Genomic DNA, 24,277 nt, shown 5'->3' with positions numbered 1-24,277 from the left:
CCAGGCAGCGTAACTCCTCTTCCATTCACTGCTTTCAAGAAAGTCTAGGAAACACCTCTTCAATCCACTGTCCAGTTTCCTTTTCCTACCAAGTGGAAATCCAAACACATGCAGGCCAATGGTGCTACTCTAGTACTTAACTCTCTTGCAGGCTAGAAACATCAAATCTATTCGTAGTACTTTGAAGCAATTATCTGCATCCATCAGCTATGCTCAAAGCATAGCACAGCTTTGTAGAGGCTCAGATTTCACCAGGACAACAGAAGAGAGTGCAAGGTTTGGTGAATACCCAGGATAACAAACCAATGCAATCGATGGATGCAGGACGCAGTCAGAAAGGGCTGTTCCTTTTTGAAGGAATCTTTAAAAAAAACAAAAACAAAAAACCCTCCCCCTTTGCCCTCCCCCAGAACAACCTGTTGTGAGATGTTCTGGGTGCCCACTCACAACTGAAGTCCATGTTATCTGGGTCTTTTGCGAGTCACAAATATCAGTACGCGTCTGATGGCAATAAGACGATCTTTAAGGGAGGTCATAGCCAGTATAGCCAGCTGAGCTCTGTTTTCCAAAGGCAACACTGCCAAGAGCCACCAGTACCAGGCAGGACCACTGGGGTTGCTCTGCAAAAGGATGGAAAGACATGCAATCACGTATTCACTATCACCGCTTCATGAAGAACATCACCTTCCTTCCCACCTTCTATCTGCTAAGAAAGTCACGACAAAACAGTTCAAGCAACAACTAAACACTTAACTTCAGGTGCTCGCCTTATCTAAATACACTATTAAGTCCGATCTCTTCGGACACCCACTTACACTGAGATATTGTTTTCCATGCTCCATGCCAATAGACCGAAATTGAGTAAATAAGAGTTTAGAATGTAAAAAAAAACACCAAAAGCCTGTCAGAAAATAGTCTTGTATAAAAATTCTACATAGAATAAGACTGCGTAAGTAGGAAGGTTTTATTACCTGTGGCTCTGGTTCTTTTCCTGGCATGGACCCAAAATGATTGAGAATTTGCACTTTCATATTGTCTTTGAGAGAAGTAAACCAGGCAACGGCTTGATCATAAACTGAATCATGAAGGCGGACAAGTTCTTCATATTCTGGTCCTTCAACCTTATTGTTAAAAGAAGGGAGATGGAACAAAACAGGTTTGATACCATGGAGTCCATGCTTCCGCAGAAGCAAAATAATGCAGTAACCACAGCTGTTCAAATGTCCTTATCTATGCAAACTGCACTCAAGTCTCAGATTTCAAACCTGTGATGCTGGAGTCATTTTACCCTCCCCTGGGCGTTCTGAAGTGACATTTCTTGAAGCAGTTACTGTCTTATTAATATCCATTTCCAAATGCTGGCAGAGCAGAAATCTGCTCTCTAATCCTGGGATATCATATTAATCATCTCAAACACCAAACCTCGAGTCCCTGTCACAGAAGGTGTATTTCAAAGTTCAGAAAGAACATTGGTATATTGTCTGACAAAACAAAACAAACACTATTGCCACCGAGTGCAGAGACAGGGGGTCTACAGCCCTCAGAGACCAGCAGTATTTTATACCAGTGTTAAAGCCATGGAAGGACAGCCAAGGAGGAAGAGGAGGAGGAGGGCAGACACCTGAGCAGACAGGAAGCAGGGAAAATGGATGCTTTCCCAATACCAGGAATGGACATTAAAAATAAATAAATACCCTCACTGAGGCAAAGAGTGTTCAAGTTGCACAGGCCTGTTAGCTATTAGGGAAAACAAAAAAGCATAAGCAAAAAAACCCACTACAAATTGGTGATTTGGTTTTTCGGAGGTTTTTTGGTCAGTTGGTTTGGTTTTTCCCCCTATAATCTGTACACACCAGTGGTGTGATTCATCTGTGCTACTCGGATGCACATCTGAGATAGCTGCTCTGGATGCCCTTCACAGCTGAGAAGAAACAGCTCTGGAGGGTAATTAATCTCATCTTAAGGTAGGTATCTAAGAGAAGATAAAATAGGCAGCTTTGGGCTGAGGCTTCTCACCATCAGATATAACATGAATGTAGGGTGCTGAACATGGACGTTGGCCTCTCAAGTGAGACAAGGTAGATCTCACTCTAATTATGAAGAGGGTGGTCTCTGGCACCATTCACAAGCAGTGCCTGGCTACCTGTGTTTTACTACCCTTTACAGCAGAGCCCTCACTCTGGCAGACTACCTACTCCAACCTTTCGCAGGGGAAGGCACATCCATGCACTCTGCCTTTTGTTCCCTGGCGAATAACTGCATCACCCTGTTCAGGTTAGAAAAGCCCTACTAAGACTTTACAGACTTGCACTTGAACTGTGAGAGCATGCTGAAGAGCTATATGACCAGACTGGACTTCATTAATTGGCATGAGATTACTATTAAACTCAATGTTAAGATAGATCTGGGTTTTACAGACATGCTCGGAAGATGATCCAGGAAGTCACCATTAAGCATGGCCAAAAATTCACCCTTTGGACAACACCCATCACAAGCACCTCACTTGATGCAGGTGAAGAGGACTTGTTTTTAAAAACTACTCCCCTCTCTGCATTTCTTTGCTCTCAGCTAGCTCTGATGGATGTTTGTACAAACGTGGTTAACTACATGTTACTAAGATCTCATTTTAAGAGCGGACTCTCACTTTTTTGTTTGAGGACCTGTTCTGTAAATGAGAGCCTGGAGGTCATATGAAATCTGCCAACTGTGAGTTCAGTGCAAGAAGAGAACATGAGGGGCATGTGCTCTTAGAAGGGTTTCAATGTTACTCTGACCTCATCCACGCATTGTGACAGACCTGAGCACCTCAGTCTCAGCAGCTACTTTGAGATCAGTGAAGGGAGTGTAACACTTCAAGCAGAAGTAAGGGTAGAAAGGAAGAAAGGGAAGGAAGAGACAAAGTTTGTTCCATGGTTTTCAAAACAGAGCTTTAGTATTTATAATACTGTTTTAAAAATAATGCACAGCTAGCTTGAAATGCAACAAGGAAAGGCTATTTAAGTGAATCCAGCAATACATGGGTATGAATAACTTTGCACCATAGATCACCTTTTTATCTTCAAGATACTCGATGTTTGCTGTGTTATATCCATCTCGCTGGCCATGGCTTAAGACCCTAAAACGACGGACACCAACTGTATCAACAACTGAGCGTCCATCAGGAAAAAACTTTACGTCCCTGATCTCTAATATACAGCCATGATCTGCAAATCTGAAATGACAGAAGGGCATAAAAGTGGAAGTCATCAACAAGTGTTTACAGACATCAGGAAAAATACTGGGCCTAAGTCACCACTTCTTATTTGAATGAGGATCCTACTTTGGTGACAATACATTTCTGCTTATTCACGTAAGCCACACAACCCCCACCCTTTCTGCCTTCCCTCAAAGGTTCAGAGCAGCAGCATTTTCGGAGTATATTTGCAGGGTGGGAGGGTTGGGAAGGGACAGAAAAATAAATACGTCAGGAATTGCCAGCTGATGGTGGCAAATTCACCTGGTTTGCAAAGAAAACAAGAGGGGTAAAGACACCATATGGAGTTCCAGGAACAAATGCAGGGCTGGGTCAGTAGTACCCCTACTGCAAGGTATAAGCAAGAAAACTAAAGGCTTTAGAAGGAAAATGCCTCTATGCAGCAAGATTTTTCTTGCCACTGTTCCCTTTAATAGAACAGACTAAAAAAAAAAAAAAAAAAAAAAAAAAAAAAAAAAAGGCAAAACCAAAAACCAAACTCAAAACCACAAACTGAAAAAAAAAAAAAAACCAAAACAAAACCACCCCACTAAAACAAACCAAAAATACCCTCTTTAGAAAACACATTTTAATCTATTTAAAGTAGGCACAGGTTTTAATCACACCCTGGAAACAAGCATGCAACAAGTTCTTGCTTTAAATTATCAGACTTACCCACTCTACATTTGTGCTGCACTGAGTTCACTGGAGAGGCTGACTACATAATGACTTCACCACAATACGGTGATTTGCCAATATTTGCAGCTCTGCACCTCAGTTTACTCCTAAGCAGCACAATGCACTCTATCTAGTCTCATCTCAAGATACCAAATACCCACAAGATATGATGTTTCATCAGGGAAATGCTTGTTTTACCAGGGCTTGGCCATTTCTTAGATTGGAGTGATGAAGAAAAAGCAATGCTTGTGGGGAAATGACTCCTGTTCCTACTCTACCAGAAATCACAGGTTTGGGAGGGAGGGAAAAAAAAAGCTCACCACTGTGAAGAACTGTTCTCTCTTGGCCATTGTGCAAAACAAACTGAGGAGGAGCAAGAAGCGTACAGCTGCACACAGCTAAGCCCTGGTGCTCTACCAGTGGGATTACAAAAAGCTGGTTTATTATAGGAATATTAGATTAAATGCTATTTAAACAACTACACAACAATTGTTTTATATTAGTGACATTCCTACTGAATTTAGAAATTAATCTAGAAGTGACATTTTTTTTTTTTTTTCTTTTTTTGTCTTTCTTTGAGAAGTTACTTTGGAATAGAAAGTGACTTTAATCAAAGAGAGACAGGAAAACACCTGGAGATGGGTATAAAATGTACTGACATATTAATAGCTAATTTTATTCTCCTAGTTTTAAGTTAAACTGGAGAAATAAAACAGAGGAAGGTAACAAACTGACCATGTCTTGTCACTGTGTCTTTCAAGGGAAGTATGTATCCATGTCATGGTAGATGAAGCAAAACAGGTTTCCCCACTTTTTATATTCCCAGTTGATTTCACAATTCTGAATAAACAAAGTAACTTCTTTACTTGTGTAAGAAACTACAGCCACCTGCCAGGTGTCTCCAGATGAAGGCTTCCTACGCTTCAGTGTTTGATTTAAGTTACCATGTTTAACAAGTTTAATTATTTTGGTAACTCAAAACAGACAAAATATAAAAATCTAACTGTATTGGTTGCATTTTAAAATACCCTTTGTGACACTATCTAACAAACCCAATTCTTGTGTTTTTGGGATTGTAACCCCTTGGCTCTCTGTTTTGGACCTGACTCCAAGTAAGTCTGGCTCTTCCACAAGCTTTCACAGATGAAAAGGGAGTTATTACTGATGTCCAAGGGTCATTTTGTTGTCACTCTTACAATCAATTGCTTCCAGAAAACTGGTAACAGTCCTGGAAGAAACCGTGGAGCATCACTGCTGTTGGATCCTGAACTCCACTGAGTGCAGCACTGACAGCACACCAACTAGCATGAAGCACAGCCAGGGCTGACTGGAAGCTGTAGCATTTCCTGTATTCTTACTGCCATCTGTCAATGCCCAGTATGACTGCCCTTCTCTCAGCTCCAGGGATGATCAACTACAAAAATGCAGCTCCCGAGGATGCCTGTCTAATGTGTTCTTAAAAACTCTCATACTCATCATCCATTCTACAGTCTGCACCATGCCAACGTATCTTCTGATGTCAGCAACTATCTATTGCATCTCTCTTAAGACCACCTCTTTTTTCCCCACAAGCATCTCCTTATCCCGTTGACACAAACCCCCTAATTTTTAAGGCCCCTTCCAACCCAAACCATTCTATGATCCTATGATTCTGGGACTTAAAAACCTGAACATTTTCACAGAATCACAAGTTAGTCTGGGTTGGAAAGGACCTTTAATGGTCATCTAGTCAGTCTCTGCATGGGGAGCTGGAAACACATCAGTGTCAGATTGACAAAAATGATTTAAAGGTAAGATCATATAGAAAGACAATGTAACCCACTCACTGCTTAGACACTGCAACACAGTGCTAAAGACAAACATCAAAATTCAACATTCAGCAGCAAAACAGACTTCTCAGCCAAGGGTATACTTTGTCTCATTCAGAAAAGCTATGGCAGGTTTGGCTGGTTGGGGGTTTTTTGTTTGCTTGGTTTTGGGTTTGTTTGGTTTTGTGGTTTGGTTTTTTTCTTTGTTGGTTTTTTTTTTTTTTTTTTTCTTTCTGGAGTGAGGGGGGGTGTATTTTTGTTTTTTAAAATTGAGTAGACAGAGCAGCCACTTTATCCAGACAGTCAGCTTCAATAGAATAAACAAGATAAAAAGCTTTCCAACCACACAATTAAGTGCTATTTTTGGAGCCTTTAGTAGCAGGGTAAGTTGTGTTCTTGCTATCCAACAGAGGAGCAATAAAAATTACATCTTTGTGTCAAAAGGAATGTTTAAGATACAAAACTAAAAAGCCCACAAACTTAGTATTAGGACTGGAAGGAACCATAGTGGTTTGGGGAGACAAGTATACTGTGCTGTGGTACTCCATGAGTGTCACAACAGCCTCTGCAACAACAGGATATCCTTCACTCATCTCCTTACCCTTTTAATTCATCAGCTAAGCACATGCCAAATTGCTTGGTACCAGTTTCCATGCATCTTCTTATCATTAGGCGATAACGAGGCTCAAAAACATGGAGTGGGCAAGGGATGGTAGGGAAGGCCATGGTACACACGAAAATGGGAACATCTTTATTCAAACTGTAAGATAATTGTTAAAAAAAGAAAAAAAAAGTTCAGCTATTTTCTGGGTACTGCTATATTCAGCATAAACCCTTAATATAACAGAGAGTGGTTTCCTTAGATTCATTTTTCATAAACGTGTATCTGGTTGAGGTTTGTCATTTTTACAAGACAAACATATTTCAGGACTCTTTCTGTTTAAGGTATTAAGGAAACAATCCCTCTAATCTACTTCCATATAGGAAAAGTCAGGAAATTATAGACGATTTCCTAAATACGTACATACCAATACATCTAGCTTAAATATTCATGGAAAGATCTTGGTGATAACCTTTTGCAGTAATGTAGTACCCAAGAACTAGCCATGTTCAAAACAAGATGGTAGAGAATTCCCAAGCTCAGTTGAAGCCCTTTAATTTTCAAGAAGCCCACTAATCCGTTCATTTTTTTCGGGCTTACTTGCATGTTTTTTGTTTCTAGTTGAGTTGTAGTGTAATATCCACAAATCAGTGATGAAACTGGATCCTTGAACATCTCCTGACCTGAAGTACAACCCATTTATAATTGGAATTCTATCCCCAGAAAACCCTCATTATAACTTTATAAGCATTTATGCTGTTTCAGAGGAAAAAACAATTATCTTTTTTAAGAATACTGTTGTGTCTCTCTACCATCCAAGCATATTGTTACATATTTATCTGCAACAAACATACTGAAAGTATGAAACATCTGGCAGGTTCATTTACAAATTCATTCATTCTGTGCATTTTCATAAGCAAATGAAGCACTAATTCAGATTCAAAAATAAATTTTCTAACAGCTGCCAGTAATTAAAAGAGCACCTACTTTGACAGTTCCTTCATTTCTTCCTCATAAACTTTCTTCCTTTCAGATAATTCCTCTGGCAAGTAACGGACGATGAGCTCTTCTGTAAGGATGGTCTTCTTGTAAGTTCTGCTTGCCAGAAACTGCAAAGAATAATCAACTCTTAAGTCTGATAAGAAGACAGGTAACATCTCTTCCTCTCAAGCCACCCCTTTACTTAGGCCAAACAGCACATTAGTCAGGATTGTATGGATTCCTCCTCCTTTGAAGCCTTCCACTTCAGGATAAATGTCACTCAAAGTTTTAATCATAACTGCAAATGAGGTCTGTGCACAGCTTTATGCTGTGGGTACGATTGTCTTGTTCTGGTTTCACAGAAACACAGAATAGTTTGGGTAGGAAAGGACCTTTAAAGGTCATCTAGTCCAACACCCCCTGCAATAAGCAGGAGCATCTTCAACTAGATCAGGTTACTCAAAACCCCACCCAACCTGATCTTTAATGTCTCCAGGGATGGCACATCTACCACCTCTCTGGCCAACGTGTTCCAGTGTTTAATCACCCTGATTGTAAAAAGTTTCTTCCTTATATCTAGTCTAAATTTACCTTTGTTTAGTTTAAAACCATTACACCATGTGCTGTCACAACAGGCCCTGCTAAAAAGTCTGTCCCATCTTTCTTACTATGCCCCTTTAAGTATAGAAAGGCTGCAATAAGGTCTCTCCAGAGCCTTCTCTTCTCCAGGCTGAACACCACCAACTCTCTCAGCCTGTCCTTATAGGAGAGGTGCTCCAGCCCTCTGATAATCTTCATGTCCCTCCACTGGACCTGGTCCAACAGGTCCATGTCTTTCCTGTGCTGCAGATCCCAGAGCTGAATGCAGTACTGCAGGTGGGGTCTCGCCAGACCAGAGAGGGAGAACCATCTCCCTCAATCTGCTGGACACACTTCTTTTGATGCAGGTTGCAAGTACAGCACAGAAAATCCACTCATAGATGCTTTCAGAAGAACACAGCTTTGTGCATTCTTTGTTAACTGGGGCACAGACATACTTACTTCTGACAGCTTTTCTTTGCAGAGCGGGCAATGTGGATTATGGTCGAGGCAACGCTCAAGGCATTTGAGGCAAAAGGTGTGTCCACAGGGAGTGGTAACAGGTTCATAGAACAACCTAAACATAAAAACATGGAACAGAAAAGCTAAGCTGCCAACACAAGACAATTCAGATTCCCAAACTGTAGAGAGGAGCAACTAGACCTAGACATCTCTTACTTTCCTGCTTCTGTATAATGCACAGGTGAGTTTTATCTAAGGATATAAAAATGGTTTTCATTTTTAAGAGTGATGAACAATGGACAAAATCACGGATGTAAAGACTCAGCAGATGAAAGGTTCAGCAAAAAGGAACAGAGTAATGATTTAGACATTCTCTGGCCAGTTCCCCTTCTGACACCATGAAAACTTTTTTCAGAAGCTATAGAGGCTTAATCCCAGGTCAATGCAGTTTTACCTCATACAGAGGGAACACTCAAAGTCCGATGCATCCACCAGAGTTGTTGGTACTTCATTTGAAGTGATGGTGGTGTTTTCAGGTAAAACATCTGCATCTAAGTAGTTAAGAAGACAATATAGTCAATATTTAACTATTACTGCAAATTCAGATGCTGTTTAAGTTGGTTTTCCATAAAGAACCTAATTTCTCTCTTCTCTTTTTTGAAGTTTTGTTCAAAACAAACATATTTTCCATCCAAGTTTCAGAGTTTCTGGCAGGAAATCTTCTGGAGAGCAGAGAATTATGTTTATGGCCAGAGAAAGCACTTCAGGCTGAATACCCATGATTTGCTTCTCCGAAGTTTTTTTGTTGGTGTTCTTTTTAAAGTCTATTTTTCAAAAACACTCTGCTATTGCTTTCCCACCACCATCACCACTCCCACATCAGCCAGGCCAGATGTTCTAAAGTACATTAAGTCCAGAATTTAATTTGTTTACACACAGTCAAACTATTTCATCAGTGTTTATTATAGATTTCTCAGCATGGGTGATTTTTCTTACAAGTATAAAAAAAAAAAGCTTAAATTCTTCTAGACCAGGCTGCTGTGCAAATCCCAAGTTTCAGACAGCTTAAACTTTAAGGGCTACTGAGTTACATTAGCTAATACTGATTTCACTAGCTCAGCACTCTGCAGACCTGGAGGCAAAACACATCACTTAAAATTCTGCCCACCCTGTTTTTTGGGAGAGGTATATATATCCCTGTAGTTACCATGCTTAAAGTGTATGGGCTTCAAACTTCACAGCAGCAGCAGCAGCATTTAAGCTCAAGAGCTATCAGCTCGAGCTTCTGCTGACATTTATACAAGCAGATTCTACAACTTCTTTTACAATCCACATCTTTGTTGCTCAGAGATGAGTTGCAACAGAGCCATGAATACTGCCTCCATGTCCTTTTTATTAACCAAATTATTGACCATTAAAAAAAGCTCAGCTTTTTATGTTAAGCTAAAACACTAGGATGTCTTGTTAAAAGTGTAACTTATGCTCAGCATCTGGTTTATCTCGAGCACAGATGGGACAGGGGAGAGGGCACTGGTGGTGTGTGGCCTACAAAGAAAAAACAGTGTTATCTTTAACCTACATCTCACATGTTAGCATTTAGCAATAGCAAGAACCTAACTGTGTTAATTCTGCAAACAGTAACATGGCATCAGGATCTAGCACAGACTAGAAATTAATGGTTATGGGTAAAATACGATCTCTGGCCTTTGCTGTGAAGATACAGGCAGGTCAGATTTCACAATCTATTTACTGAGTCTGCAGTTCACAGACAGGGTTTTCTTCCCTTCACAGCAACATGATCAGAAACTAGCCATACATTGATCATTTGCAGAGGTAGCAGACAGACAGCAGCACTTGAAGACTTGTAATATTGCCAGGCAGAAATCAGATTTACCAAGGCGTGGGTTGGTTTTATTTTTTTCCTTTAAGGAAAGAAAACAAACCAAAACCTAGCATAGCAGCATTTTCAAATTCCCTTTTAACCAGTTACTTCACTACTCAGTGCAATGTCCTGCCCTCAGCATTTTTATCCCGAGTACTAAAACCACTCTGGAGGTCTTTGTTAGAAGCTTGAGAAGCAACCTAATTGTAAGCACAGTTATCAAGTGACAGAAAACCTGGGGGCTTTTACCCTTTAAAAGGCTTCTTTGTTTGCTTGGAAAATTTCATGTCAAGTTGCATGTGACTGTTTCTGATGCCAGCTTAAGATTAGTTTCCAGGCTTACTGCATCTTTCCTTCATATAGAAAGACAATGAAACTCAACTATACCTCTGAGACCCAGAAAATGGAAATGGCACCAGCAACACAAAGACTAAACTGTTAGTGGATTACACACGGGAAAGGTCCCATTTGAGAAAGAAAAACACAGTGTTCATTTAATGAATTAAAACTGCTCTGGAATAAGGTAAATAGGCTGTTACGGCAGGAACAGACACACCAGACAACAAAATATTATTCCAATCCCTGTAGAGAATGTTTCATCAACACTTTCAAAAAGGGAGCAGGAAAAGTTTACTATTTTTCAGTATGTGCAAGAGAAATCCCTTTTCTAAGCCACAACACAAACCTTTTTTAGGAATCTTATTGGGGACATCCAAGCTTTGTAAGTCCCTCATATCACTGGACAGCTTTCTTTTTAAGCCAACCCCAGGTAAACTGGAGAGAATAGCTCCCAAAGACTTCTTGTTGTCTTCAAAATAGAGATCCAGAACATGGTGGGAAACAGGAGAATCAGTGCTTCTAAATACATCAGATTCTTGGGACGGGGTTTTTGTTAGCCTGAACACAGTATCCTAAAAAAATTAAGAACAGTTATATACAGCATTACACAAGTTTGCTTCGGTTTTGGATTTTTTTTTTATTAGCTGTATACATCACCAACAGGCGAATGTCCCTACAATGAACAAGGGAGAAAGGTCTGTATCAAAGGCAGCCGATCTCCAGTTGCACAGAACAGGGCCACTTTTCTCCCTACAGATCCTGTCTCTAGAAATTATGTTCCTGTCATACTAAAACCCTGAGTGGAAAAGAAACGCCCACAAGTATAACTGACCCCCACATGAAGGCACCACATTGTTTTCTGAAGCAAGAGTTTCATTCTCTTACTCTTCTGAGGGAGTACATCCCAACAAGAGATCCAACAGCAATGGAAAAAACAAGCTGACCATGAAAGTACATGCCCACGCGAGTGAAGACAAAGACAGTGTCACACAGATCAGACAGAATCTTGTGTTACTATTCGTATTTTTACGTTGAACGCTTCTTACTTTACCTTTGAGGACCCAGCAACAGAGCTATCTTCCACAGCTGACTGTGTGTTTATGCTACTCAGAAATGCAGGTTTCAATCTTGTATAGGACGTTCGACTAGAGAAAGGTGCTGTTAGACTATCATGCACATTTTCAAAGGCTGGGAAAAACATCTCACACATTATCTAGTCAGTTAGAGAGAGGAAAAAAGAAAAAATAGTAACCATTATGACATAGATATTTATGTTTGTATGAACACAGATACACAAACTTCACAGCTTCTGGATGCCAAAAAGCTTGTGACAAGCAGGACATCCCGCATTCCTCAATGCCAAGGAACCCTGAATAGCTGTCCCCACCATAACCACAGACACATCCTGAGATGCTCTTCTGGTGCCAACCTCCCTTCCCCAAAGGCTTCTGCACCTCAGGATTACCTGGGGCAGCACACCGTTGCATTCTGCCCCTACCTGTTTCCACCCTGACCCTCAGATCCCTGCCTCCACAAGTCATCCAAAACCAGTTGAGAGGGGTTTAAGCTCTCCTCATGTCCTGCATCCATCTCCTCTATGCTCAAGCAGACTTCACCCCTAGCTAAAAGCTGTGTAGAGCCTGTTCCCCCTCTTACCAGTCCCCACCAAGTGCCTTGCCAAATCCCCATTTCTTTTTATAAAAAGCTGCCTGTATGGTCACAGAGAACCAGAAGATGGTTGTGGTTAGCACTTTGTGTGTTTAACTTCCCATAAGGGACAAACTGCTACAAAGACTTTTTCCAGGACAGAGCAGCGCACAGTTCCTCCTCCTCAACCCTCTGCCACTTCCCACTAAAAAGTGCTTTTCTGATGGGCACTAAAATTAGCAGCGTCAAGCCTATGAAATCCAGATGTACTCAAATCTGGCTGACATACTGCAAGTGTAATCTACAAATGACAGTGGCCAAACCTACAGATTTGCAGTGGAATTCACAAATATACATTCCCTCTGGTTGAGGCATCAACCAAATCCAAGAGGCACCTTCCACAGCACAGTGCTAATAAGGTCTTCTGGAGAACCTACCAAATCAAATTATCTTTTGGCTGTTTACGATCACTTAAAATAACATGAATTTTACTTGGCTGCACAAGTAAGAGCAGCATGATGGCCAAGAAGTGGCCAGTAAATACATTTTGTACCTTTTGGGCTTCTTTCTTCATTGAGCTCCATTCAGGATTTAAGGCAACACAATAGAGAAACTCCTTCAATGCTTCCTCGGTCCTTTCCAATCCAGAAAGAGCTTTTGCTTTCACATAATGGCCCTGTTCACACAAAGGAAACATATAGATCTAGAGATCGTTTCTGAAGCGGCAGCAAGACACCAGCAAGCAAACTTCGAAGTTCAGCCATTCTGCAGGCGAACAACCTCTCTGACACATATGACTAAAGGAAAGTCAGTCCTTTTTGCTGAAAGATGATCCCCCAAGAACGCACCGCTGCATCACCCGCTGCCAAAGACATCGCTCTTTTCCTCAGGGCAGATCTGATGCAGAATGAAGAAGGGTATTTGTATCCCCAGGGACCGAGACTATTACATATCCCACCAGGCTCAATACCCCAGAGAACAGTTTCACATACCAGGGCAAACTTAAGTAGTGAAGCTGCATGGAAAAGGCAGTGGCATGGGGCAGGCTGCAGGTGGGAGCTGAAGGAGCAAAAGATTTTATGTTCAAGACACTCTCTCTTCTCCTCACGAGGATGGAGATGATTTTTCACCTATTTTATTTGGCTAGAGAAGACCAACAACATTATAAATTTAGGGCAACTTAACCAATGCTTAACTAGAAACCTTTCAGCCCATCCTACCTCTCCCACATACTAGAGTAGCACATCCATGGCCAGCAGGTATGATAGTCAGCCTGGGGACAAGTCCTACTTTATCCCCACAGATACCAATTTGCAGTTCAAATCTGACTATGAAAATTACTTTCTTAACAATGAAAAGAAACTAAGTGTGCATTCAAACATCTGCCTCAGGTTTGTCAGACAGAAGTATGGTCTGCAAGTCCACTTCTGATCCACATGTGTATCTCCAGGCTGTGCTGAAAGTACAGTTTCACTAGTCTAAGAGATACAGATATGCTTCTCTATTCTTCATACCAACACCAAAAGATCTGGTATCACACGGTCTTCCAAAGCAGGTACCTCCCTCACTCTTTCAATATAGGCCTTCAAGCTGAGGCCTGTTAAAATCTTTACCTTTGTACTGTTAGGAAGAAGGAGGCTTGTATCAAAAGCAAGTAACAGGCACTGGGTAGGACAGGTTAATTAACGTATGTTATTTGGTAACCTGAACAAGAAGTCTGAGCACACACCAGCCTCTCAAGGTGAGATATAATTTTCTTCTGAATGCAGTGAGAGGTACTGTGAGGCCCAACCCTGACCTTATCTTGATGCTTGGAAAGCCTCTGTAAAACCTTTTTAGACAAGCCCTAACATGCCCGACTTGGCTGCCAAAATTACTCCACTGCACTGTGAAGGCTACAGTGCTGTTTGGCCTCATCCTCTGGGGCTACAAAAACCATTTCCTTATCCAGGATGCAGGAGAGAACTAAGCTGGGCTATCTATGGACAAAATCATAGAATCACAGACCTAAAGATACCTAAAAATACCTAAAGATCCAACACCAGAAGTTCAGGCCAGGAACTAAAGGCCCCTATGCTTCAGAGACTACTGCTGCCACCTTCCCTTTCCTACTTTCACACGGCCTTGACAAGCATGGGGTTGGAGGGTAAGGTCCAGGCAGGAGGGCATCTGTTTCTATCTGCCACACAAAGTACAACTGGAAATTTCTCTCTGCCTCAAAGACTCCAAGGAGCTGGTTTTCATAGCAACTAAAAAAAAAATAAAAATCAACTTGTCTATTGCTGTAATGACTACAGTGGACCCAAGAACTTCACCAGTATCTCATCGAGCCATGACAGTTATTAATAAGCCAAAAGGTACTGTAAGTAGATTGCCTCCAAGGAGCTACTCCCATGACAAGTTTTATTTTATAGTCTATTTTTAAGTTTTTATTTTTTCTAGCTACTCAGTGCATGTTTGAGCTTATCTCTGCCACTGGACGACAGGATGCAATTTACAAAACAAAGCAGATGCCCAGGATTCCTGGAGAACATGGATTCTGGATCAGCACAGCTTACATGGAATCTCTCACAGACACAAGTGAAATGTGTCTGTGACACTGCTTGTTACATCATGATAACAAAATTCTTTTTCAATTAGCATTCTTTAGAGATGTGATGAATGAAATCTCTATTTGCCTACAACCGACACGCATCACATTTCCATGGATTCAAGGAAGAACGGAGAAGACAATTCAAGAAAACATCTGAATGTGCATAATTCATCTTTCTGCCTCTGCACAGAAACCCAGCCAACGCCACCCAAGATGGATTCCTGACTTGATAAGAAATGATCCTGGTCAGAAAGGCAAACTGGAGGTGGGAGGAAGCTTACGAACTGCTTTCAAATAAGACAGGTTTTAATGGGTGCCAAGACAGACAGCCTTCAGAGACAAGTACCTAACTTGTCAGAAACTAGATGCTGCAAACAGCACCTCTCTGTTCACCCCAGCTGCAAACAGAGAGCTAGCTGCAGCTCCCCGGGCTGAGACAGGCGGCTGAGGGGTTCATACAATACCTCCTTAGGTTTTGCAAGGCAGCTACAACCTGCCTAAAATCCTTCCCCAGTTCCCTGTGCTACCCTCTCCAGGTAGCACACATGGGCTTTATCCACTCAAACCTGTGCTGCAGTTTTCCTACTGATGGATGAGGGACTGACTGGAGATATAATCCTAGGTGGGCGAGCTGTCAGACACCCAGTATAGCCTCAGGCAACTGGCAGTAAGGACAGACACCACGTGCTTCTTCCACTTCTCTCTCATAACATCGTTTCTGATGCTTGCTTCAGACTGCCCACAAACCAGTGCTCCTTGTAACACTTACTTTCATTATGATAAAAATTCCCAATCCCCTTTACGAATCACCATGACACACACAGGAATTGCAGAGATGACCTCTTAGTACTAAATGAGATAAAAAAAAAAGATCCTGAAATACAGTCTGAAGTACTCCTCAGAAAGACACATTGGCCAGCAGGCTGTCAAAGCCACCCACTGCCTGGGACACACCATCCCAGAGGGACCTGCTGGGCCATACTGGGCTGCCAGACCCGATTCTGCTGCCAAGCTGCAGCACTAGCCCCTAACAGATCAACAGGCACCAGCACAAAAAACCCCACATCACCCAGCTGCCCAACACTGAAATCCCATTAGCTGGAGACAGGGTAAGGACCTTCCAGACCTGTCCTATGAAGAACTTAGCTTTCAGTAGACATTTCCAGTCCTGATAATGCCATGATGTTCTTCCAACAACACCCTCAGCAGCACTGTCCCCACCACAGACAGAAACCTCAAGAACAAGCCATTTTCATTTTGGTTTTTATGACATGCAAGCACCGTACCGCAGGCCAGTGGGGTTTGTTTCGGCAGAGGACATCTGCGTCGTGAAGAGCTTGCTGGTAGTTTTTCATCAACGTACAGAGTTCTGCTCGCTGTGCTATTAGTGAACACTTGCAAGGAGCTGGAAGACAAAAATGGTTACAAGGAACTCCATTAAAAGAAGTGCTAGGAGGTGTTAAATACAGTAACCTAATTTCCAGAGTAACCTTAAAAGCGTTACTGCACAAGGGTTGCATTTATACTCTCCTGTAATGGGAAAAAAGGCAATTCCTTCCTTCTTTAAAACATATTCCTCTCAGTCTGGCAGCAACCTCAATTTTTTATCTAGCAGGAGAGATTTCATGTTCACACGTAGGATGCCACCTGCTTTTTCGCTCACCTTGCTTACTGGACACTTAAGAAAGCAAAAAGCAAAAAGCCACGAATGTCTCTCCCTGCAGCATGGCTTTGCTTGAATGAAATCACCAACACAGGACTTCCATTAAATGTTCCTGTAAGCCACTCATTAAGAAAAAAGCATGCAGCCTTCACATTCCATATCCATTCATGTACCTTTGCCCTCCTCAGGGCAGGTACACATGATCACACACATTGCCTCAGTACCCACACACTCATGTACAATTCAGTTTGCGTGGCTTATGAACATCTCAAGCATTATTACTCAGTCCCTTTCTAAGGTCTCTACAACACAATAAAGATGGAAATATTCGTCAAGCATACAATTCCATACAATTACAAAAAAACAAAACCAACCCAAAAACCCCTTGGGTGATCCACATTCAACTTGTCCAGCAGGACTTGGACCCCCAGGTCTTTTCTGCAGTCCTAATGTCCAGCCCAGCCCATCCTGTCACACAGCATTACTGTGTCCCAGGCACGCTTGCCTTTGCTGCAGTAGGCAATCCTGGTCAGCCTCTGCTCCAGGTTACTGGTCTGAATGGCAGCCCTGCCCTTCAGCACATCAACCTCATCCTCCTCCCCCAGTCTGGTGTCACGGATGAACTTGCTGACAGTGCATTCTGCCTGCTCACGGAGGTTGCTAATGAGGGGCTGACGCAGTTTAACACCATTGCCAACACCTAAGCAATGCCACTAGTAGCCATCCACCCAGCAGCCCTCAAGCCATTAACCACCACCCCATGCCCCTGATGGTCTAGCCAGTTGCCCAACCTCCACCTCTACTTCCCCAGCTTGGCCAGGAGGACACTGTGGCAGGCTGCATTAGCAGCCTTGTAAAAACACACTAAGCCCCAAACAATGCTCTGCCCTTTGTCACTAAAGGTATTTCATCTTAGGAGATGAGATTCAGGTGTGATTCACTCTTGACCTTCATGTGCTGGGAAAGGCCTCCAGAGGGCTGAAAGCTGTCTGCCCAGTGGTAGCAGCTAAATGCAGTAACCCTTAGCCAAATGTGAGCTGGTTAAAACTGTCATCACTGGGATTGAGCTTTAGAAAGGCTCCAAGGTGTGCTGAGAAACAGCACCGCCTCATGTCTATGTGTCTTAACCTTCACATCCAAGGTAGCTCTCTCAAGACTTTTCCTCCAGGTGTCACTCCTGCATGTCCCTATGCAGGACTCATCTCCATACCTCTCCTGCTCTCTCCAGCCTGCTCTGGCTTCACTGTTTTCATCTCCCTTCAGCACGAGCATCCTAAACACATCCTCAGTAAGAGCACATTGCCCATACAAAGCCTGGGCATACACACACAGGTGTATAGACACACAGAACAAACACGTAACTGCTGCAGGTGCCAGCACGGATTAAGTTCAAGCCCCTGTGAGAAGGGATGGCCTAAGATCACACCTCCATCCTGCAGCCTCCTCCTCTGAGCTGATGCTGGCGCTCATGCAGCAAACCAGGCTCGCGTGGTTGCACAGAGAACCAGAACAAGCAATCAATTGACTGGAAGCTAATTCAATAAAAACAAATAAATAAAAAGATTTAACAGGATCAGTTTCCCCTCAACTGGTTCACTGCACAGCCACACAAACGCCCAGTGCCAGGACGAGAGATGAGAAGGAAGGAAGCGATAAACTCCTGCCTCTTTTGCCTATAGCATGGGCTGCTGTCAGATACACTAACTGCAGAATGACATACTAGGGGTGATAATGCCCCACTGGTCACAAACTGTGATGATTAGAGACTACACCTAAAATAAGGCGTTCTGCAAAGGCTAGTTCACACTGTGGGGTTTCTGTCATTTTTTGTTTGGTTGGTGTCCTATGCAGACTTCTGCAGTGATCCACATTTCTAGCTGATATCTCAGAAAGATTGCAGGTCAAATGAAATTGAAAACAATTAACCTAGTATCTTCAAAAAGCAAGCTTTTTTTACTTTTAGATGCTCAGATATGAAATTGTCTGATTTAGCTACCATTTAAACAATCTGTCTTCTGCCTGTATTAAATACGAATGCATACTCTGTATTTCCACCATCATATCTGCTGCAGGGTATTTATGCAGTGTATTTTGAGGGAGGTACACCCCTCAGGAGCCAGGCAGAGTGCTGAGTGGGGTATTTTTTGGCACCACAGGGTAAAGGAAACAGTTTAAGATTAGGGGGCAAGCAAGCCCGCTTCCTGCTTCTGTTCACTACTGCATACTTCAGCTACGCTAACACTTCCTAGGGCTTTTCAACACACAATTCAGCACAGTTCATACAGTCAGCAGACTCAGAGAGCACAGCTTCATCTGCTCTTTTGGGGGATCTTGTCTCCACTGTGAAAGCTTTAACCAAAGAAAGCCACCACAGCGCAAAACAGTGTGGCACAGGCTGCAAGTCCTCCTGAAGCAGAGTCCAAAGGCTCTCAAAATTTGAGGGGAAAAAAAAGTAAGATACTGAAAAAACCCAACCCCAAGGCAAACTAGAAAGAGCTGCATGTATTCTGGGCTTGTACCTTTTGTCCAGTGAGTTTCAATCAGAAAGCATAAGGTGTGGCCCATCTTAATGAGTAACTGGCAAAGAATGTTTAGTTAACTGAGAGAGAAAGCGGATTTAAGATCAAAAAACCACACACCAGTTTTGCTAGAGAGCAGCGTTTATGAGACTATACTATAACAGGTTTTCTGCAGTGAGATGAAGCAGCCAGACAAGGTGCCATAGCTGGAGCAGCATCCATTCAAGCTGGAGTGTCCATTCAAGCTCACTCCACTCACCGTTGCAGCAGCACAGCCTGAAAGCTCACCAGCTCTGTGCCCATGCATCCCTTCATCCCTGCCAGCCTCCATCTGCCTGTGGAACCATTCCAGGGCAAGGCAAGATGGACTGACACCTCATATTCTCTGTCAGTGGAATTGTGGCATCAGCTGCATGACTCCAACTTACGGTATGTGCAGAAGTATGAAGAAAAAGTTTAATATCCAGCTACAACCTAAATAACTACAGGGTTTTAATAAGCACCATGACATCATAGAATCAACCAGGTTTGAAAAGACCTTTAACACCATCAAGTCCAACCTTCCTCCCAGGACTGCCAAGTCCACCACTAAACCATGTCACTGAGGGCCTCATCTACACAGTTTGTGAACCCTTCCAGGGACGGTGACTCCATCGCTTCCCTGGGCAGCCTGTTCCAATGCCTGATCACCCTTTTGGAGAAGAAATTTTTCCTAATATCCAATCTAAACCTAGCCTGGCACACCTTAAGGCCGTTACTTCTTGTCCTATGCCTATGCTGTGAAAAGAAATTAAGTCACAGAAGGTGGAAGGGGAAGACTCAAGGACATACAGAGTTTGTGAACACTGCTATATGCTGGTATACTATAACAACTGTCAAGTTTATTTTGGAAAAAAAAGTCACACAACAGCTGATAGTTTGTTTTAAAATAATGCACCCATTCTTTCTTGAGGGGGAGGGAGGGAAAGATTTCTTTTATGAACTGATTATTTCAGGCAAATTAAGAGAGAAAAGCATAGAAAATTTTACTGTTTCCACAATACCAGCAGATGGCATTTCCTGAATCAAACTCTTCTGGGAGCCTGCAGCTGCACAGCAAAATTTATGTCCTTGTCAGCATTAGGGATCCACTGCTGAGGCTCCCAGGATCTGTGGCTCCAGGCAGGCGGGACACAGACTTCTTCAGAGCTGCAGGTCCTGGGAGCCTTCCCACGCAGCTCCCTCCCTCTCAGCCATAAACCCAGGGCATCAAACCCCAGCCTAGGCAGCACCCAGAGTCAAGGGGCTTGGTGGACCCCTACCTCCTGGACCCTCCTTGGGACCACCAAGTATTGCCTACCTTGAGTGTGCTTGCCAGCATGGATTTTCCAGAACCCTTAACCTTCCGCTCACAGCACCTCTGCACTCCTCTGCAGATGTTTCTTAGATTGTGCTGTTACTTACGCTGAAGCTAACACCCAAAATTACTTTTCCAGATATGCCCAAGCATTCAAGTTTTCTTTTTTAATAAAAAAGACCCCAAAACCCTCTGCTGTTTGAGTTTGTGAGGCTGACAGAACAGGACTCCCCAAAATCTCCCTGTGTCAGGAAGGCAATTAGATCAATTGAAAGAATTAGTCAAACTGACCACAGATGATGATAAAAGTTTTACTGTAATAAACTACCACAGAGATTTATTCCAGGAATTTAGCACAGAAAGAACAAGCTTAAAGTTGCTAGAACTCCCTAATCCTCCTTATCTGATGTTTCTTCCTAGAAAAGCACATTTTATTCAAATCTATTTCAATCCTAAGCATATTTCTTGGATGCATGAGCAGAACTGAAACAACATCATCACAAAAACACCTTTGTGTCTTGCTATAAAGAGTCAGTCTACAGAGGTTTTCAGGGGAAATCTTTCCCACATTTTAAAGAAACTTCTGCCCCTTGAGAGAGTAAGAAAGAAATCTGGCCTGTTTTGTTATATTACACATTCAGTTATGAACAATTCAGTACTGAAAGCCTTTACATAAGGTTAAAAAATAAACATTTATGTTAATTTCAGTGGGAAACTAGCAAGATGCAGCAATTAACTGAAGAGCAAGCTAGTTTTTCTCCTCCAGCCTTCCCACAAGCATGACAAGCCCATGCACATGGGCTGTTTGGTTGGAAGGGTGGCATAGAGGGAGGAGCACACTTGACAAAATAATTAGCAGAAGCAGTAAAGACATTCAGGACATTCAAATAAAACTTCATTCCACAGCAAAGGCAAAAAACAGGGTCAGCCTCCTAAACTGATTAAGAGGGAGAATGGACATGATGGCATACTTAGGATGAGCAAGACCACATTTCCTCACTTTTCAGTTCTCCTTAATTGGATTTGTGGCTGCCCCGTACCTGGAACCCATAAAAATCCGGAGAAGGATTTTTTTACAAGGACATACAGTGATAGGACAAGGGGGAATGGCTTTAAACTGACAGAGGGAAGATTCAGATTTAATACAAGGGAAAAATTCTTTACTGTGAGGGTGGTAAGGCACTGGAACAGGTTGGATGCCCCATCACTGGCAGTGTTCCAGGCCAGGTTGGATAGGGTTTTGAGCAACCTGGTCTAGTGGAAGGTGTCCCTCTGTGCCCATGGCAAGGAGGTTGGAACTAGAGATCTTTAAGGTCCCTTCCAGCCCAAACCCTTCTGTGATTCTGTGGTTAATAACTGAGTTTTTGGTTGGGTTTTGGGTTTTTTTTTTTTTTGCTCTTTTTTTTGGGTTGGTTTTTTTACTTCGTGGTGTTTGTTTTTTTGTTTAGAAAAGTAAAGTTTTCTGAATATCATGGATTTTTTCTCCCTGCATTTACCTCACTGGCAGCCTTCAGGCAGTGAAGTAACCAAAGATCCCAGAGGGAGCGTACAAAAGGGTTTAGCGCACAGAGGATGTAAGGAAAGATGCAAGGGAAGAGCTTGCTTCGTAAGCCTACTTTTGGAACCAAGCACTCTTCCACTGTTATTATGAAGCAGACACTTACAAACAGTACTCTGCAGGCAGACATAACACCTATTTTTCACCAGGTGACCAAAGCTGGCAGACACAACAGAGTACAAGTTTCAGAGCTCTTGATAGAGGCTGCAGTGATGAGGACCAGCACTGTGGGACACCACCATCCTCTGCTCAGAGCCTGCACCACCAGACAGCAGCTGGCTTGCAAGTGCAAAGACCTTCCTCATCCATGGTCACGCTGCCCACAGCCAGCACAATGAAACACATTACCTCCTCTGATGGAGGCAAGATCCACCCACTTGCTGCTTTGGTCTGCACCATTCTTACCTAGGTGCTCTCTGGTCTGGAGAACACAGGGAGACATGAATAAACTCCCTTGTATTATTACTTTGACTGAAGCAAAACACACTGGTGACAGATGAGCTGGATTATTCTTAAGAACTTAGTTTTAAGACTGAACTAAGTTCTCTCTAGGCCTCTGTATTTTGCTGTTCAAAAGCCCAGACTTATGAATACAATTTTTTTTCCTGTGTGCTGGACGAAATGTTTTAGATTCCAAGCACTTTTATTTCAGGCTCAGGAAGTCCTCAGCTGGGAAGCTCCATACATTATTTAAAGCTGGACTGTCATCACCACTAAGCACAGTTAATCACTATTCCCATCATTACTCAGAAGAAACGCTGTAAGGGAAGTTATATATTGATACCTGGAAGAAGAGCTGCTACAAAGAAGGTGCAGCTAACTTTGCACCTTCATTTTCATGTTGTACCTACAGCCTCGTGAGGCAGAAGCATGCCAGACCGATTTCATTAGCCTACTGTTTAGTTTGCATTTCCACAACCACAAAACCAATGATAACCTTCTTTACAAACCCATTAAGTAATGAATGGCATGGTACAGCCAAAGTCCTCAATTCAAGAATGTCTCACTTTAGAGCTAAGTGTAATGTATTATATCATTGCTCCGTCCTATCCAAATCCTAATCTTTCAATGCATTCTACTCTTTCTGGATGAATGAATCAACACCCTCTCCCTATATTTTAAGTTCCCACCTTATCTTTCAGACATTTGTGTACTGCTTCACGTGACATATCCCAAGTCCATCTGTGGCTGCTCAGCACCAGTATAATAAAACCTTTAAGTAACCAAGCGTGATTTGTTTTTAGTGCTTACTAGTTTTCTCACCATTTAGTCTGGAGTTCAGTTAAGGCTTCATCCCAAAGCTCCAGTCAGAACTGAAGCATCCCCTCGCACAGCAGGTACAGTCAAAACAAAACACCTCAAGAGGTCAACCCCCTGCCTGATCTCCAAAGCACCCAAAGAAAAGCCCTGACCCCCAAATAAAGAGGGAACTGTGCTAGGTGCACATGAACCTGTGATTCAAGGAGACTCCAAAGACATGCTGTGCTTTTCAGCCAGGTGGGACCAGCCAAATAGATCTGCCATGATCATAGTTAACAAGATCAATTTGCAGCCAGATACTGTACCATAATGACTTTACTAGTGATTACCTAGTAGCCCTTTTTTCTACCACCTACTCTTCAGGTCCCTACAACCTTCTCTTTGTCCAGGTAAAGCTTATTTCAGCCCAGAATTTCTGACTCTCTGCAAGTTGCGAAAAGGATCTTCTTGTTTCTCAGTTACTACCTCACTGCTTCTGTCCTGTAATAGAGCTGATCACTTCATATATTTGTAAAAGAGAAAAGGAGTGGTGCAGTATCCTATTAGTATTAGGAAGCACAAGTCGGTTCTATAAATGTCTTTTTCCAAAGGCAAAAGACATCCTGTTATACTTTCTCACAGCAAAAGAAAAAGTACATGCTGTTTGAAGAGACTTCAAAAATTCTTCAGACTTTCTGATACGCAGATACAGTTCTTCCTCCAGGATTGCTGAAGTAGTTAAATTATTTATAGAAAATTAAATCCGTGTTACATACAACGGGGGGTAAATACTCACCCTACCTCAAGTGGTACATAACTAGGTTACATAAGCAATGTTAACTACATTAAAAAAAATTAACTCAATAAAAAAAAAAAAAAAAAAAAAAAAACCAAAAAACAAACAACAACCCTCACCCAAAGACTTCCTACTGGACAACATGATGCCTCCTCCCCTGCATGCCTGTGATGGATAAGCCTCCTGTCCCCCATGGCCCTAGTCTTGCAGCCCTGTAAAGCCTCTGCAAGCAGGCAAAACTTCCAGAGACCCAGCTACAGGATCTGAGCTTTCAACCGCAAGCTCTTTGCAAATCAGAAGTAGTAGGAGCTCCTGCTCCAAAGTACTTGACGTGTTTCCAGTGGTGTTGTATATGAAGTATTCA

At 42.4% G+C, this 24,277-nt stretch overlaps 1 protein-coding gene across 1 annotated transcript in view; it reads right to left on the bottom strand.

The window, feature by feature from the left end:
• LONRF2 (LON peptidase N-terminal domain and ring finger 2) overlaps positions 1-24,277 on the bottom strand; it is a 26,921-nt gene continuing 2,644 nt past the window's right edge. Inside the window, exons 2-13 of the mRNA XM_010019487.1 lie at positions 16,971-17,109; positions 16,089-16,207; positions 12,763-12,885; positions 11,614-11,775; positions 10,909-11,134; positions 8,796-8,892; positions 8,342-8,456; positions 7,307-7,428; positions 6,320-6,478; positions 3,049-3,211; positions 972-1,121; positions 1-620 (exon numbers count right to left, since the gene is read on the bottom strand). Of these exons, the coding sequence (XP_010017789.1) occupies positions 462-620; positions 972-1,121; positions 3,049-3,211; positions 6,320-6,478; positions 7,307-7,428; positions 8,342-8,456; positions 8,796-8,892; positions 10,909-11,134; positions 11,614-11,775; positions 12,763-12,885; positions 16,089-16,207; positions 16,971-17,109 (1,734 nt within the window). The 3' untranslated portion in view covers positions 1-461. The remainder of the gene's footprint in view (positions 621-971; positions 1,122-3,048; positions 3,212-6,319; positions 6,479-7,306; positions 7,429-8,341; positions 8,457-8,795; positions 8,893-10,908; positions 11,135-11,613; positions 11,776-12,762; positions 12,886-16,088; positions 16,208-16,970; positions 17,110-24,277) is intronic.

This window comes from Nestor notabilis, unplaced genomic scaffold (genome assembly GCF_000696875.1).
Source record: "Nestor notabilis isolate BGI_N333 unplaced genomic scaffold, ASM69687v1 scaffold9800, whole genome shotgun sequence".
In the NCBI taxonomy this organism is placed as follows: domain Eukaryota; kingdom Metazoa; phylum Chordata; class Aves; order Psittaciformes; family Psittacidae; genus Nestor; species Nestor notabilis.
The sequence above is the reverse complement of the archived record's forward strand: the minus strand, read 5'-3'. Positions and strand labels throughout refer to the sequence as shown.